Source organism: Morone saxatilis, unplaced genomic scaffold, assembly GCF_004916995.1.
Source record: "Morone saxatilis isolate NCDOM2014 unplaced genomic scaffold, NCSU_SB_2.0 Contig17, whole genome shotgun sequence".
In the NCBI taxonomy this organism is placed as follows: domain Eukaryota; kingdom Metazoa; phylum Chordata; class Actinopteri; family Moronidae; genus Morone; species Morone saxatilis.
The window spans coordinates 13845990-13860922 of NW_023339729.1; the positions used below are offsets into that span (position 1 = coordinate 13845990).

Genomic DNA, 14933 nt, shown 5'->3' on the forward strand with positions numbered 1-14933 from the left:
TGTGTGTGTGTGTGTGTCCTCTACTGTGTTGTCTTCAGAGTGTGTCGAGGCTCTTCAGCCTCCGATCGGTGAAGAAGCGGTGTGTCTGGTGGGTCGGGTTTTGGTCGTTACTTCCAGCTGATGCACTAAAGTAGGACAACATGGACTTGTTGTTCTTCCTCTGCGCCGCCTTCTCCCCATCCTCATCATCATCATCCCTGAGGACAGATTTTAAAATAAATAAATGAATAAATAACAAGACTGATTTGTTCTCTGTGGTTAGCACTAGTTTCTAAAAGTCAAATGATTTACACAGACATTAAGCGTGACCTGGTAATCAAAGGGGTTGTGGTTTTCAAAACATCTACACATGGAAGTATTTTTATTAACACACAGAGAGGCAGACACACAACAAAGTAGTTTTCAAAAGCCTTTCTGTCAAGTTTTTTGGCTTCTATAACCTTGGAAAAAGGCTGGAAAATATTGTATTTTTTTTATAATCAAGAGGAAACTAATCATGTTTTAATGCTGGATTTCAACGACGTTCGTCTTCAGATCAAGCTCTGCTTTTATACATCCAAGGTCTTTGGTCAAAATCAAGTTGGAAGGCTCTTTACCAGTGGACAGTGACACCCTTGCTGTCCATCAGGGTCTGGGCAGTGCTCCAGCTAAATCGAACAAACTGAGGGTAACCGAACACTGGGTCCAGGTACTTCAGGAGCCACGCTTTAGTCTTGGGATCTGAAAACACGGGAAAAGAAATCTCAGTCTCAGTATCAGTTAATCTACATGCACAGATAACTGACTTGTTTAGGTAAAGTTACCAGTGACACAAATATTAGTGCACTTAAAAATGTTATTCATTTAATAAGTATTTTTTAAACATGGATGTCGTTATGGGAGGATCATAATAGCAGTTTCTCTTACCGTTGGGGTATCCTGAGCCGTAGTCTGTATCCACCCCTCCCAGGTCCTCAGAAAAGTTCCAGCCCTTTACAACACGGTCCCTGGCAACCTGAAAATCAGCCCATGGCTTTAGAAAAACTACTGACTCATTTTAAGATTACAGAACAATGTCGCCAATGAGCTTGTCAGCAGCAGAAAATGTTAGTTCTATAATCATAAATTAGGGCCCCTGAAATAACCTGACAACTATGATTACACGTTTGCACATGATGCACTGGTAGAGTTGGGAAATTTGAATTAAAGAAGGAATACAAGAGGTTATCCACTCATCTCTCTCAGTGCCTTATGGTCTGGACACACTGCCTCAGAGTGTGTGTGTGTGTGTGTGTGTGTGTGTGTGTGTGTGTCGCAGAACCTCCCGCTTTTTATTTCTGCACCCGTGTTAACAGGTTAGAGCAGCCACACTGTCCACCTGAGCATCGTGGCTGCAGTGCACTTCACACTTGTAAGATGGGGCGGGCAGCAGCAGAATAAACACCATTTTATGTGGAGGAAAAGGTGTACACATTGTTTACACCTCAGTGGATTAAATAAACTGACAATGAAGCCCCCATTCACAGTAATTTACTCACACTAAAGCAATGGCAATATTTAACAATGATTTGGACATATCAGCTCAATAATTGCTAACCAACATAAAAATGAACGTAGCTGAATTCAACTTATAAAAACTACATTTTGCACTTATTGGTCGCACAAGTTTGGACAACTGGATTCAGAATCGCACTCCTGTTGTTACTTTATTAAATACATGAAAATGTATCTTGCAATAACTATGTATTATATGTTCAAATGCCCTTCCTTTACCCAAAGGCAAAGAGATAAAAAAGAGAAACAAAACAAACACTCGCTTCACTATTCCCACAACAGAACTGACTTCTTTCAATAAAGACTCACGTTAACGTTACAGCCTTCTGTAGGTTCAGTAATATGAGGCTGACAAACTAATAATTAGGAATGTGAATGGCATGAGAAAGACACTGAGATCCAGTTGGCTGGCGGTCACTAACCTTGGCACAGATACTGGCTGCACTGACGATGGGGAAGAGGGAGTCAGCCTTTGGCCTCACAGTCACGTCGATACCAGGGAACAGCTTGGAGAGTTTGTCCTCATATTTGTCTGCTGGGCCGACTGTGTCCACAAATACCTGCATAAAACCAGGGAGGTGTGTACGTGTTGTGAAATTCAAATGTTCCATTGAAAGGCACTAGAAAGTGTACGGCTAAACTACGTACAGGAACTAAATTAAGTTTTTGTTTGTGTGTTCAGTCACAGCAGAAAGTATGACCCTGACACTCTTATATTCATTCCTGTTTACAGACCTCTTTGAGCTGTACTCCATTGTCCAAGGCGTACTGTACTAGACCGATTGCTGTATCGTGTGAAAGGGCGTTCAGGTTGTATTTTGTCCTAACAAAAGCAAGCAATTTTATTAGGGTGGGAATAAAAAACACAGTTTATTAAAAAAGGAGGTCTGTGGGAGCATGACACTGTATGAGTCAAATACCTCTGTAACATACTGGTGGAGATGGTGTTTGGTGAGAGAATCTGCAGAGCCCAGCCGACATAACTTTTGGCTTCATCCAGTTTTTCAAAAAGATTCTCTCTCTCTGCCTCTGTTAGAGTCTTTGAATCTGATACGGGAGTGACAAAGTGCATGAATTTGTTTTAAAACGCAAGAACGTAATATTACTGAGGGTGCAATGAAGAATTTCATTTGACGCTAAACATTTTCTTCAGTAAGACAGCAGTGAAAATGAGTTTGAGGAATCATGCTGAGAGGCCTGACACATCCATCTGCAGAGAGGTAGACCAACCACATTACCTGCCACTTTCGAGTCCTTCAGCTCCTGTTTTCTGGAGACTGGACAGAAACATATTCCATACACCATGGGTCCTGAATCACAACACATGAATACAGTGAGTGGGTAAACAGCAATGCAGCGAGTGCTAAAACAAACATTCAAACGCAGTGAATCAAACCAATATCTCCATAATGAATTATACACGACTGCAACATAAGATGTAAGGTTACCCAGCACAGGCCCCCTGCCTGCCTCATCGATGCCCAGACAGCAGTCCTCAGTCCGGCACACATCAGGGATCTGAGAGGCCAGTCTGCAGCTGACAGAGTTGTCTCCTTCAAAGGGGCCGAGGTCCATGACAGCTGGCTGCAGAGGACCACAGACACAAGTGTTACAGAGTTTAAATATGTCCAATCGCGTTCAAGTCTTACTCAGTGTACAACTGTGTGTTCGGCCCTAAAGACAGAGTCACAGCTCCCGACCAGCTGCCTCAGCAGGACCCGCAGAGCTGCTCGCTCCTGCGCTGCGTTACAATCCCGTTACAGACCAGCTCAAACCTTATTTTACCACAACACAAAGCTGTTTTCGGATTCAACTAGAAGGTGAGGCTGTTGCCAGAAGTGATTCAAGTCCCACATATGGCGGTGACTCTTCGTGAAGCTGATTCTCACCTGTTTGGACAGGAACTGCTCCGAGTTGTGTTTGTTGTGTTTGTTGTTTCTGCTGCAACTTTTGGCGCCCCTGGAGTGACGTCACGCGCTACTTCTTCTTCGGGTGTTAATGGCGGCAGACAAACCAGCTCACGGGCGCATTACCGCCACCTGCTGGACCGGGAGGATTGTCCGGAAAAACAACAAAAACAAAAACAAAGAAAACTAAATCACTAAATCACTAAATTCTTTCTGTTATTCTTAAATAATTAACTAAAAGGTTTTGTGCTCTCTGTGATTTCGTTCTGAGTAGATTCTCCAGTGTAGTTTTGTGTCCCTGCTCTAATGCTGATATTAATTCCCTGCTGACTTTATTACAATGAGTGCATAGTCCACTAGGATGCATGGTGATTATATGGAGTGTATGATTTAATCCTATATGTCCTGTTCTCAGACGGGTAATGACTACACACCCTACTATTTACTATACTATACTATTTATTCTTTCATGATTTTAGATGTATAACAACCAGTAGTTGGTCTGGAGTCTGACCTGGAAATTCACAGTTCACCCAGAGAAAAAGAGAGATGTGTATGAAAAAAGACAAATTAACAGGTAAGTCTTTTTTTATATGTATTACTTTAAGTCTGATGCATGCATAGCCTGTAACATGTCAGTACTCAAAACCCTTTCCAAGTAGAAGTAGTAATACCACAATACTCACGAAATAGTAAAAGTAGCCTATACAAGCAAATTAAGTATCTAAAGTCAAAATGATTTGACAGAATTGCCCCGTTCAGAGTATTATTCTCTATTTGATATTATTGAATTGCTGTTGGAAATGTATCAGCAAGTAAACAGCATGTTAATGTTGCATCTGGTCAAGACGGAGTAATTTGAACTGTTTAAATAGTGATGATTAGATAAATCTGTTCCAGTATATCATATTTTAACAGATGATTCTATGCTTTGTGTATAAAATCCTAATCTGAAAAGTAACTCCCAATTACAGTTGTCAAATAAATATATTCTAATGGAGTCGCTAAAATGTATTATATTTCCCTTATAAAGTGGAGAGTAGCCTAAGTGAAGTCAGATGAAGCAGAAATACTCAAATAAAATGTTACCTAAATATTGATGATGTTACTTTGACCTGTTACTTTCCGCACAGGTAATCCCAACAGCTGGATATTTTTTTAAACAAACAACAATCCTTTTTTTGTGATTTACTCGTCTTAACCTTGTCTTTACTTTTTGTTTTGTATTCACATATCAGCTACAGATCATATCAATAAGAATGTCATTCCTTGCCATATATGAAATGTCTGTACCTGCAAGATGAAAAGTTGGACATATATTCATATATATATTACAAAAGTTACATAAAACAGATCAGTCCTCAGAGCAAAAATAAATTCCCACTGACGTCTTCAAGACCTTTACATTTGTGTTGATATTTCTTAATGTTAAACACATTTGCACACAAGTAACACACAATGATGTCCCCCTGCTACAGGGCCCTTAAGGATCTGGGGCCTTGATGTGAGCTTTGCACAGCTGGTAACCCAGACCATCCCTGAAAACAGATAAAAACTGCTTATTTCTAACTTCTTTCACCAAAACCTTCACATCTATCATAAATCCAGATGTCTCTATATCTTATTTTCTGTGTAATAATAATTCATTTTCAGTTTTCTAATATTCCCTCCCTTACTGTTTACTGCAATTAAAGGTTTACTTCTGGTATTTGCAATAAGCCAAAGAGGTTGACATCAAGCTAGAATCACAGCAGTTATTGTCCTTGTTTTGTATTTTCATCAGACTAGTTAATTTCTTCTCCTACCTCACTATCTCTTTTCTTTTCTTGCTCTCAATATGATTCTAACAGTGTTTGTATATCACCTGATTAGTTGAAGGAATCCAAGTGCCACCATAAATAAAGTGGAGTTTGTGTAATTGATGGTCCTTTCTCAAAGATTAACAGATTAATTAATCTCACCTATTAATTTTGGATATTTATTTATTTATTTTGCAAAAAAAATCCCCACGTCTATCATGCTCTTTGCTTTGCATCCCCCTCAAACATAATGCCACTGCAATGAACTTGACATTTCGATGTTGGATGCCCGCTGAATGGGTTTTAACAGCAGCTGACTGTGGAGGCAGGGAGGGAGCCTCAGGTGGAGAGAAGAGGGCAGAGTGAAAGGAAAGGAAAAGCCATGTACAAAAGTCCAAGTGTATGCTGGTTTCTGAGCTGAAATTGGCCTTGTCTCTGGCTCTTTACACCCACCCCTTCTCTCTCTTTCTGTCCCTCTCCCTCGCTGAATGGCTCTCTTTGTCTTTCTCAGTAACACGCAGTCCCCAGCCGATTAAATGTGGGGAATTAGTAGTCAATTTTAGCCTACCACACACACAAACACACTAAACAGCTTAGGTTGGTGGGGCACTGATTGTGTTGTTATTACAGTTCACACGTCAGCAGCGTGTTTTTAATTTATTTTTTGTCACCCTTCACTTACTACTGCTCCACGTGTTATCACTGAACCATCGCTGCTGCATGAAATAATGCTCTTACACAGGATTTTTTTTTTTTTTATAAATAAATTGATTTAATAGATGACAACAATAATATTTCAACATTGCTTTTCTTGTATGGAAGCAAAATACTCAAGTGAATGTATAGCAAACACTTTACAAAACTATCCAGAATTATACAAAATGGAAGAAGCAAAGGTGTGACACACAATGCATTATTACTTACATAAAAAATAATAACTACATGGTAAGAGGGTCAGTATAAAATGATAAAGTATGCATCACGTAATAAAGGTGAAGCCTGTGGTAATGACCATTATTCACATTGCTGAAGAGGAAGAGGGCTATTTGGGCACAATATAGGAAAAACCTGTAAAGACGAAAAAAAAACATGCTTTTGGCCTAAATGCAGTGCAGAACAGTCGTACATGTGATTCTAATCCTTAAGTAGGACCCAAAGCTGGCCAATTATCTGAAGAGATTTGGTTGGGACTTTGTACTTATAGATTTTAACTCAGTTATTGGATAAATCAGATGTGAATCAGCAAAATGTTAGGCACTTAAAAAGCAAAATAAAAAGAAGAAGAAGAAGACCGAAGTGGAGGTTTACTGCTGTGAAGTTTTGAATACCTTCAGCATTATTTTATCAGGTATCCAGAGTCGTATTTCTCCTTTGCTATTGGCACAAAATGAATAGAGTTGAGGTAAGTTTTCCGAGACTGAGCGATAAGCTGAAATACATCTTTAAGAGCTCTCTTTCCCTCTCGTTTTCCCATTTTTCCCCTTGCTTAATTCTTCAGTTCAGTGAAGTCAATGTAATGAAGGGACAGAAATACAGAGTGTGCTATCTACAAAGAAAACAAAAAAAAAGGTTGCAACTATCCTTTTCTGGCCACGAAAAAAACAACTCCAGGGAACATCTTGTTGACACAAAACGTGCTTTTCCCAAAGCAGTGGTGCAGATGTATTAGTGTAATATCAAATCAGTCACAATAAAGTTACACCCTAGGATATCAACAACAACAATAACCTTACTACTCATATAAAATAACACAATAACATCAAAAACATCTGCTTTAGTTTGGTTAATAAAATCTGATTACGTCAGTCTAACCCCGTCATCTCTGGGTCAAATCACTCATCCAATGCAACATTGTTCACTCTGTGTCTCATTCATTTACCGTATACACACTTGCTGTACATCCCGACTTATAAATTTATGATGGCACACGTTTGTTAAAGTTTATTTAATTTTTGATTGGCTGTTGACTTCACACTTTACATTGTGTGAGTTTGTGGCTGTTTTTTGTTTTTTTTAAACTGTGTAAGGCCCCCCGTGGATGCGTCTTGCATTATATTGGCTAAAAAAGTAAAAACCTCTAATATAACATCAATATGGCACGGGCACACACACACACACACACACATATACACACGCTCACATATTTGCACACCGTCAGACACACAGATCCACTCACACACTTCCCATATTTCCCTCTGCTCAGCTGGTCTCCCTCAAGGTCTTGTGAGTGTGGTGTAAACAGGCTGCTCCCAGTGTGTGGGGCTGTGAGAGGGGGCCACGCTGGAGGGGTCTCCTATGGTAGTGTACAGAGGCCTCTGTGTAGGGCCCATGTAGGAGAAGGCTGAGTACAGCCCCGGGGCCTGGCTGGAGTGGGCATAGTACGCCCCGGGGGCCTGGTGCTCTCCGTACTCAAACTGAGCCCTGGAAGCGAGCGAGGGGAAAGCGGAGCCATAATGAGGGAGGCTGAGCGGGGTGTAAGTGACGTGGGTGCCTGAGGAGGGAGAGGACGAGGCCTCGGCGTAGTGGCTCCCGGACGCAGACTCGCTCTTGATCTGGGCCTTGGAGGGGTCGGAGGAAGACGGAGAAGCTTGAGGCTGCTGCTGCTGTTTGGAGAGCCAGGCGGAGTGCCCACTAGCAGCAGCCAGGGCGTAGGCGTAAGACGAGGCCGAGGATCCAGCTGTGGGGGCCCCGGTTGCACTCTGCGGGTGGCCGTTTGGAGGAAGGTACTGGTCAAACTCATTTACATCAAACGGCTCAATGTTGGACATCACCTCGTGGCTGATTTCGCCAATGTCCATGGTGCCAAAGTCGATGTGGGGTTTAGCACTTGATGATGATGGACCACCGGATGCCCCTTCAGCTCCCACCCCAAGGGCTCCCCTGGACCCCCCTGATCCTCCAGCCGCTCCTGTTGCCCCCTCCCTCTTGGCATCTGACAGTTTCCCAGACTGGAGCTCTGTCTTTGGGGTGGTGGGGGGCGTGGGTGGGCTGTGACCCTGACCTAGAGGAAAGAAGAGGAAAGGACAGCACGGTCAGGTGAACTGTGACATCCAAAGTTTCATTTTGTCTGCTTTTGGTGTTCTTTAGGTCTTGTGGGTCTAAGTGTTTTTTATGTTCCCCTTTTTTATTGATCAAATATCTGATATTATGATCATTGTGTCCAGATTCAAAACCTGTGAGCCACCTACCAGCAGGATGGTGGTGGTGATGGTGGTGGTGGTGCAGGTCACCCAGGGGAGACCCAGCCCCGCCATTGTGCTCCAGATGCAGAGTCTTGTAATGTGATTGGGAGTGGCTGGCCTCCCCTTCCCCCTGGCTATCGGACTCACTAGCAGGCGCTAGTTTACCGTTTTTGCGTCTCCGGGGCTGGTACTTGTACTCTGGGTAGTCCTTCTTGTGCTGCTTCCTCAGCCTCTCCGCCTCCTCGATGAATGGCCTCTTGTCGTTCTCGTTCAGCAGCCTGGGGGGAGAAAAACAAGGAGCGATTTTAGTCTGACACGCCGCCTGAGTTAATGTGAAAGTATGTTCTTAGCATGTGAAAATTATAAATAATGTCGAATTCAACCCCGTGCGTAATTGATAAATGTGCCTACAGGAAATTAAGAGGGTGAAACTCGCCATTTAGGCTGATTTAAATAAAGTTTGAGTAAACATTATATATAGTACACATTATACATTATACATGATATTAAAGAAACACCACATTTATTTCTGCTTCTGTGTGTTTTCTATGTTTACAATCAACAATTTGAGTTTATAATTTGCCCACTTTTACATTTGAGTTCAGCATCTACATCCCCAAGGTATCCTTTACGCACACAGGAAATGTGCCACTGTATGGCCACGCTGTTCCCTTTTCTGAGACAACCACCCCATACAAACCTCCACAGTTTGCCCAGGGTCTTGCTGAGCTCCGCGTTGTGCAGGTGGGGGTACTGGTCTGCCAGCTTCCTCCTCGCCGCCTGCGCCCACACCATGAAGGCGTTCATGGGCCTCTTTACGTGGGGTTTAGCTTTGTTTCCGTTGTTTACGCGCACCGGCATTGGCACAAGTGTCCAGTCATATCCGTCCAGCACCTGGCTGACCGCCTCCCTGATGCCGATCGGGAAGCGATCTTCCTCTTCCTCTGATTTGGCTCCGGATCTGCCTCCATCGTCCCCGCTGCCGTCCGCGACACAGAGCGCGGCGAGCTGCGGCGGCGGCCCGGTCAGAGGTGAGTCCTGGCCGGGTGGCGCTCCAGGTTGGCTCGGTGACAGTGAGTGACCATCGTCTGACCCTCCGGGACTCAGTTCCGCCTCGGACAGGCTGTGCTCCTCGCCGGACATTTTGTTTTGCTTTCCACTAATGACAAGACAGCCCTCGAATGCAAAATTGGTTTTCAATTGGAGTCCAAACTATTCAATGTAATTAAATCGTTTTAATCGAATAAGATGTCTGGACTCTGCGACGATCCCAGTTATTGCTGACTCTTCTCAGGCAAAGCCATACTGCTGCGTAAAAGTGTCCAAATCCTTTCCACCGCTGGCTGGAAATCAGTTTCAGCAAAAGCAGTTAAACCTAAAAAAAAAAAAAAAAAATCACATAAAGTATAACATAAACATTTCAGTACTAATAAAGTCCACAAATTAAAACCATTTTATATTTTTTGTTCTCCTGTGAATCAAACATGCCTCTGTTTACTTCAAACTAAACAGGTTAAGCGGACTGGACGTGACCATAAAGCGAGCAAAACAGCGTCTCTAGCTAATAATAATAATGGCCTAATAATAATGATATCTGGACGAAAGAACCGCGTCCACAAAAATTATAATCCGCAGATAGAATATTTTCATCAACGCTTAATTAACGCTAAACCTCGCTTAATAAAAAAAAAAAACCCTAACCCTAACCCAATGAGAACACAAGTGGCACATAAATACCGATATGAAATATTCCCTTTTGTCATATGAATTTAGTTTTAAAGAAATTACATAACTTACCAGTTTAGATGTCCAGTGGTTCAACATGGGAGTGTGTGTGGCTGACTGTAGAGCCGATGAATGGCTGCTCTGTGTGGCAACACCGGAGCTTAAAGAGCGCCTTGTGAGAAGGACTGGGAGAAAAAAAATGTGATTGAAAGTGGAAAACATTCCCAGAGAGGCAGCATTCCAGCACACAGTCAGCCCCGCCCCCTCCGCGCCGCGCCGCGCTCCGATTGGCCCTTTAATTTCCCCGCTGCTCTCTGATTGGACGGGAGCAATACACTGTTAATGCCCGTCTGTCCGTCACTGCAACATTTCCAACGAAGAGGTGAAATCTTATGAGAGTGGCTTAAATGACTCTACAGTGCGCCCATTTAGAGGCAGGAGAAGGCCAGCTTTGTTGGGACATGTTGACATGTTATATCAAACAAATAAACAATCATGAGGAGAGTTATTGCCTCCTGTGGTCACGTTTCTAAAAAAAAAAACTAAAAACGTCCCGCCTGAATTGTAAAGTTCAGCTCTTAAATGACCGGATTCAGTTTGATACAGGAAATAAAGCTCACAATTTTTAGTTACGATCTTCATAATAATAATAATAATAATAATAATAATAATAATAGTAAAAATCTTGTAAAACTCAAGCAGAAAGACATCAGTTAAGTTAATGAATACTGGGTCTTATTTTTACAAGAAAAGAAAAAATAATTAATCAGGTATTGGGAAAGGCTATAATTGGGTTAATGAGCAATAATATCGCCATAATAAGATATTTTAAAAACAAACAAAATAAAAGTAAACATTAGTGAGTTCGCTCTGTCAGCCTGTTTAATGAAATCATCAATCAATTAACTTTTAAAGAAGGTTTTATTTAGTAAAAATTGGCGCAGCCAAAGTGCGCAAACGCACTGCATCACTACAAAATGATTCAGCCCTTATTCACATGTTGGTGTAAAGTTCTGAGGAGATTTGATTCTGAAAAAAAAGACCCCCTTTTTCCTTCATTCAGGGTTTTCAGGTTTAGTGGCACAGCTGGTCTATTGAAGACGAATCTACACAACAATGTACTTTAAAGCGACACATCGTGCATTTTTATTTTCAAATGTGATCAAACACAACACCACTTTTACTAAACACAGTGTTTGTAATAGCTGCCCATCATCTATTTACTTAAAAACAACGCTTTGGCCTGTGTCTTTTAGGGTCTAATTCATTTTCCCTGAACACTTGCCAACCAGCCTCTCTTTCGACCACGCCCACGATGGTGATGTCACACAGATACAGATGACCTTTGAGTGACAAGTTGCAAGATTTTAAGATACTTTTTGTTTTTCCATTAGGTGACATGGCAAAACAATGCGATGCTTGAATGTCCTACTTTTACTGAACTCATCCTTCCGGTAAGTCAGTGTTACAGAAACCTCGAGTTTGTCTTTAAAGACCTCACTAACATTAAATTTAAGGTTCATATCTAAAACTCAGATCGATGTGGAATTATTTAATTCATGTGGCTAATACCAGAATGAATTTATCAATAGTCAAATCTAATAATCTAATCAAGCTGTTTTCTGGATAAAAATTGGCCGCATGAAGGCTGGAAACATAAAAAGATATGAAAACAGTAAGTTGGCTCCTTCAGCCTCACTAATGAAAAGTCAATCAATAGTCTATAATCAGTCAGTCCGAGACTTCTGTCTTTCCTCGTGTTGGTTTTCTGTGCGTAAAACAAGACTGCAGCGGTGAAATAACCTATTTTATTTCCACTACATGCTTGTAGGCCATGATTTGTGCCGTTAAAGCATGGCCTGATGGGAAGAAAGAGAATCGACTTCGGCAGCATCTGATGCGCACCCGGACACACACACACACGCACACACACACACACTCACAAAATGAATGCAACAATAACCCCTGTGTGTCCGTTGCTTCTCATGTTGAGCCCGGCTCTCGGTTTTCTCCCTCTCTCTCTCTCCTCTCTCTTTGCTCTCTTTGTCTCCATCTCAGGTGAATTGCAGCCATGTGATCAAACGCCCAAGCCTCTATCCATTAACCCTCGTAAATGAAAAAATGGGGAACAAAAAGCAGTTTTGTGCTGCAAACATGGAAAAAATTGATAACAGAGAGCGATGTGTGCGTCTTTCTCCCCTTATGTCCGAGCATAGACACTAGTCGCGCACACATAGAAAATACTCTGCAGCAGACGGGACACATGGATCTCTCTCTGTTTCTCCCACTGCGACACTTTTCTGTCTCTAAACACTCTCCACGGCACCTGGATTTGGGCCTCGGAGGTGCTGATGGTAGTGGAGGGAAGGGGAGAGGGGTGGGGGGTTGTGTTTGGGGATGAAGGGTTGGTGGTGGTGATAGTGGTGGTGGTGGGGGTGGGGGACACCTTCATGCTGCACCCCACCGACCAACCGGCTACAGTGGGATCCTGCATGAGGCCTCCGAGGCTTGTGAAGTGAGTGTGGTTTTTTTTTTCTGCCTGTATTAGCCGACATGAGGTGGTGGTGGTGGTGGGGGGGTTGATGCTTGTTGTTTTGCAGGAAAGTGTTTTAAAAAAGTGCGCGTCCTTTCTGCAGCTTGTTGGGTTTGTACAGACCGGAGGGCTGGAGGAAGCTGCGGTTTTACGGAGAGTGTTTAGTTAGTGCAGCTGGATGTGCATGGCCCCCCAGGGAGTCTGCCAGACACAGCAAGGTGGTTTTTTATATATATCGTCAGTGTCTCCTTCGCTGCACAATGTAATCATTTAGATTTCCCTCTTAATATTTAGTCAATATTGCATTTAATTTGTGGCATGCTGAGTTAACAACTGCCTTTATATAAACTACAGTATTCTGCGACTTATTCATAATTTCAGCATAAGGCGTTAGGTGTAGGCTATTTATATGGTTGTAGTAATATTGAATTTAACAAATCTGTGACATTATTATGTCCTGTAGCCTTTCTGTTGAGTTGTTTCAGAGCCGAATTGTGGAGAACTAAACTGTGTTTTACTTCCTGTGGTGTTTACTTTATAATTACTGACACTTTCTTTCACGTTTTATTTTACAATTAAGCTTATAGTGGTTCCGTTTCATTTGAATTCGTTTTTAATTAGTCGATGATATTGGAAATGAAAGAAAGAGATTTAGAAAGTTAAGGGATGGATGCTCTGAAAGGATGAAACCGCTTTCTATATGTAGACATATTGTTGGCCAATACAATTTGTATTTAGGCAAAAATATTTTTTCATAATTATTTGAGCTCAAAAAGCTAAATTATCAAATGTTTTGAACTACGACAAAATTATTAGACGAACTTTAAAAAATATATTTTGTTTCCTCAAACTGAGTTTCATGTTATAAAATGCAACAATCAAATCGTTAACTGTTTAAGCTTTTCATTGTATTTTATATGCGTTTATATTTTATTGTTATTAATGTGCTTGTAATGTAGTTTAAAATCGTCAAAACCTTTTAATAATCGAACAAACTGAAGAAAGAAAAGCGTCGTGGCCTTTAAAACAGGCCCGATGTTTATTGAAGAAAATGTTAAAAATTCACTGCTTTTTACACAATAAAATATGTTTATTTTAACGAATGAAATACAAAATAAAATCAGCGGATTTTAATATTGCGCATTTATGGTTAGTTTTATTTTAATTCATTGTGACTTTTCGTGTGTCGGTGGGCCTCAGAAAGTTGTTTTTAAAGCGTCCACGTTGTATTTGTGTGCACTAAAAACAAAAAGGTTTGATTCATCTCTGAAGATGTTAATTTAGATAAATACTATATGTGGTTTCTTGATTGTATTAACTCTTCCTCCCTGTTTGCCTGCAGGTCTTTTGTTCCTCAGCTGGACTACAGACTAAAAATAGCCCTAATTTTTCTCTAAATTAAGATGTGTTTTCAGATATTTTAGATATTCAAATTTCAAATGGCCTATTTGTTTGTATCAAATACTCCACCATTTCTTGTCTATTTGTAGATGTTCTCTGAAAACAATTTGACTATTTGAGGGAAATACTGAACTTCAAACTTGGTCATTTTGATGTAAAACTTCTGGAAATAAGAAAAGAGATGTCAAACTCCTTCAGTTTAATTAGAACCTGTGGTAATGATATCAGCTCCCAACATGACTTAATGTAATGTAATGTAAATGTAAAGTGATAATGAACTCATTTATTTTCTTCTTATCACTGATAACCTTTACATTTCTTCCTCAACTCTGAGAGTTTAAAATCAGATGCTTTAATATGAGATTTTAACAATAAAACTCCACATTTTCTTTTCATTTTTTGCACATATTAATATTTTTCTTTGGATATGTTCTTTAGAAGTTTTAAACTAAATAACTGTTCTTTTATCAATGAAGACTTTAAGAATCAGCTGAGATATCAGATTCGACAGGTTAGATGTCACATCTTTGTGATCGATATAAGTCTCGATAAAAGGTTAATTTCAAGCTCATTCTTTTTTTTAATGGATATGCAGCCAACTTGTTTTATAGGAAATTAAACAGTGCATATATATTCCACCCATCACTCAGATCTAAAGGAAGAACTATCACCTGTTCATTTCTTTAAGGTGACTCAGTTCACGCCTGCAAATGACACAAAAAAATGAGAAAACATGTTTTTTCTTGGAATCTAAACTCGCCATGCATTTTCAGACATTTTCTATGTCCTGTGTGAAACTATCATGGGCCTCGGGGGAAGCTGTAACTTGTTAGAAAATAGAGCTCACATGGTC

At 40.9% G+C, this 14933-nt stretch overlaps 2 protein-coding genes across 3 annotated transcripts; both read right to left on the minus strand.

The window, feature by feature from the left end:
* Positions 1-6: 6 nt before the first annotated feature.
* rnaseh2a (ribonuclease H2, subunit A) lies at positions 7-3514 on the minus strand. Its single transcript, XM_035660302.1, has 9 exons — positions 3423-3514; positions 2982-3117; positions 2772-2843; positions 2454-2580; positions 2269-2356; positions 1956-2093; positions 907-994; positions 597-720; positions 7-197 (listed from the first exon to the last, which is right to left on the minus strand). Exons 2-9 carry the CDS (start codon positions 3106-3108, stop codon positions 35-37), a joined length of 927 nt encoding a protein of 308 aa, XP_035516195.1. The 5' UTR covers positions 3109-3117; positions 3423-3514; the 3' UTR covers positions 7-34.
* Positions 3515-6834: 3320 nt separating this feature from the next.
* Positions 6835-10344, minus strand: LOC118327088 (transcription factor Sox-10-like). 2 transcript variants are annotated; one of them, XM_035660301.1, is made up of 4 exons: positions 10219-10344; positions 9122-9796; positions 8587-8699; positions 6835-8240 (listed from the first exon to the last, which is right to left on the minus strand). In XM_035660301.1, exons 2-4 carry the CDS (start codon positions 9562-9564, stop codon positions 7453-7455), a joined length of 1344 nt encoding a protein of 447 aa, XP_035516194.1. In that variant the 5' UTR covers positions 9565-9796; positions 10219-10344; the 3' UTR covers positions 6835-7452. The 2 variants fall into 2 exon arrangements, with proteins under 2 accessions (XP_035516194.1, XP_035516193.1); XM_035660300.1 differs by having other exon boundaries at positions 8428-8699.
* Between the last annotated feature and the right edge of the window lie 4589 nt (positions 10345-14933).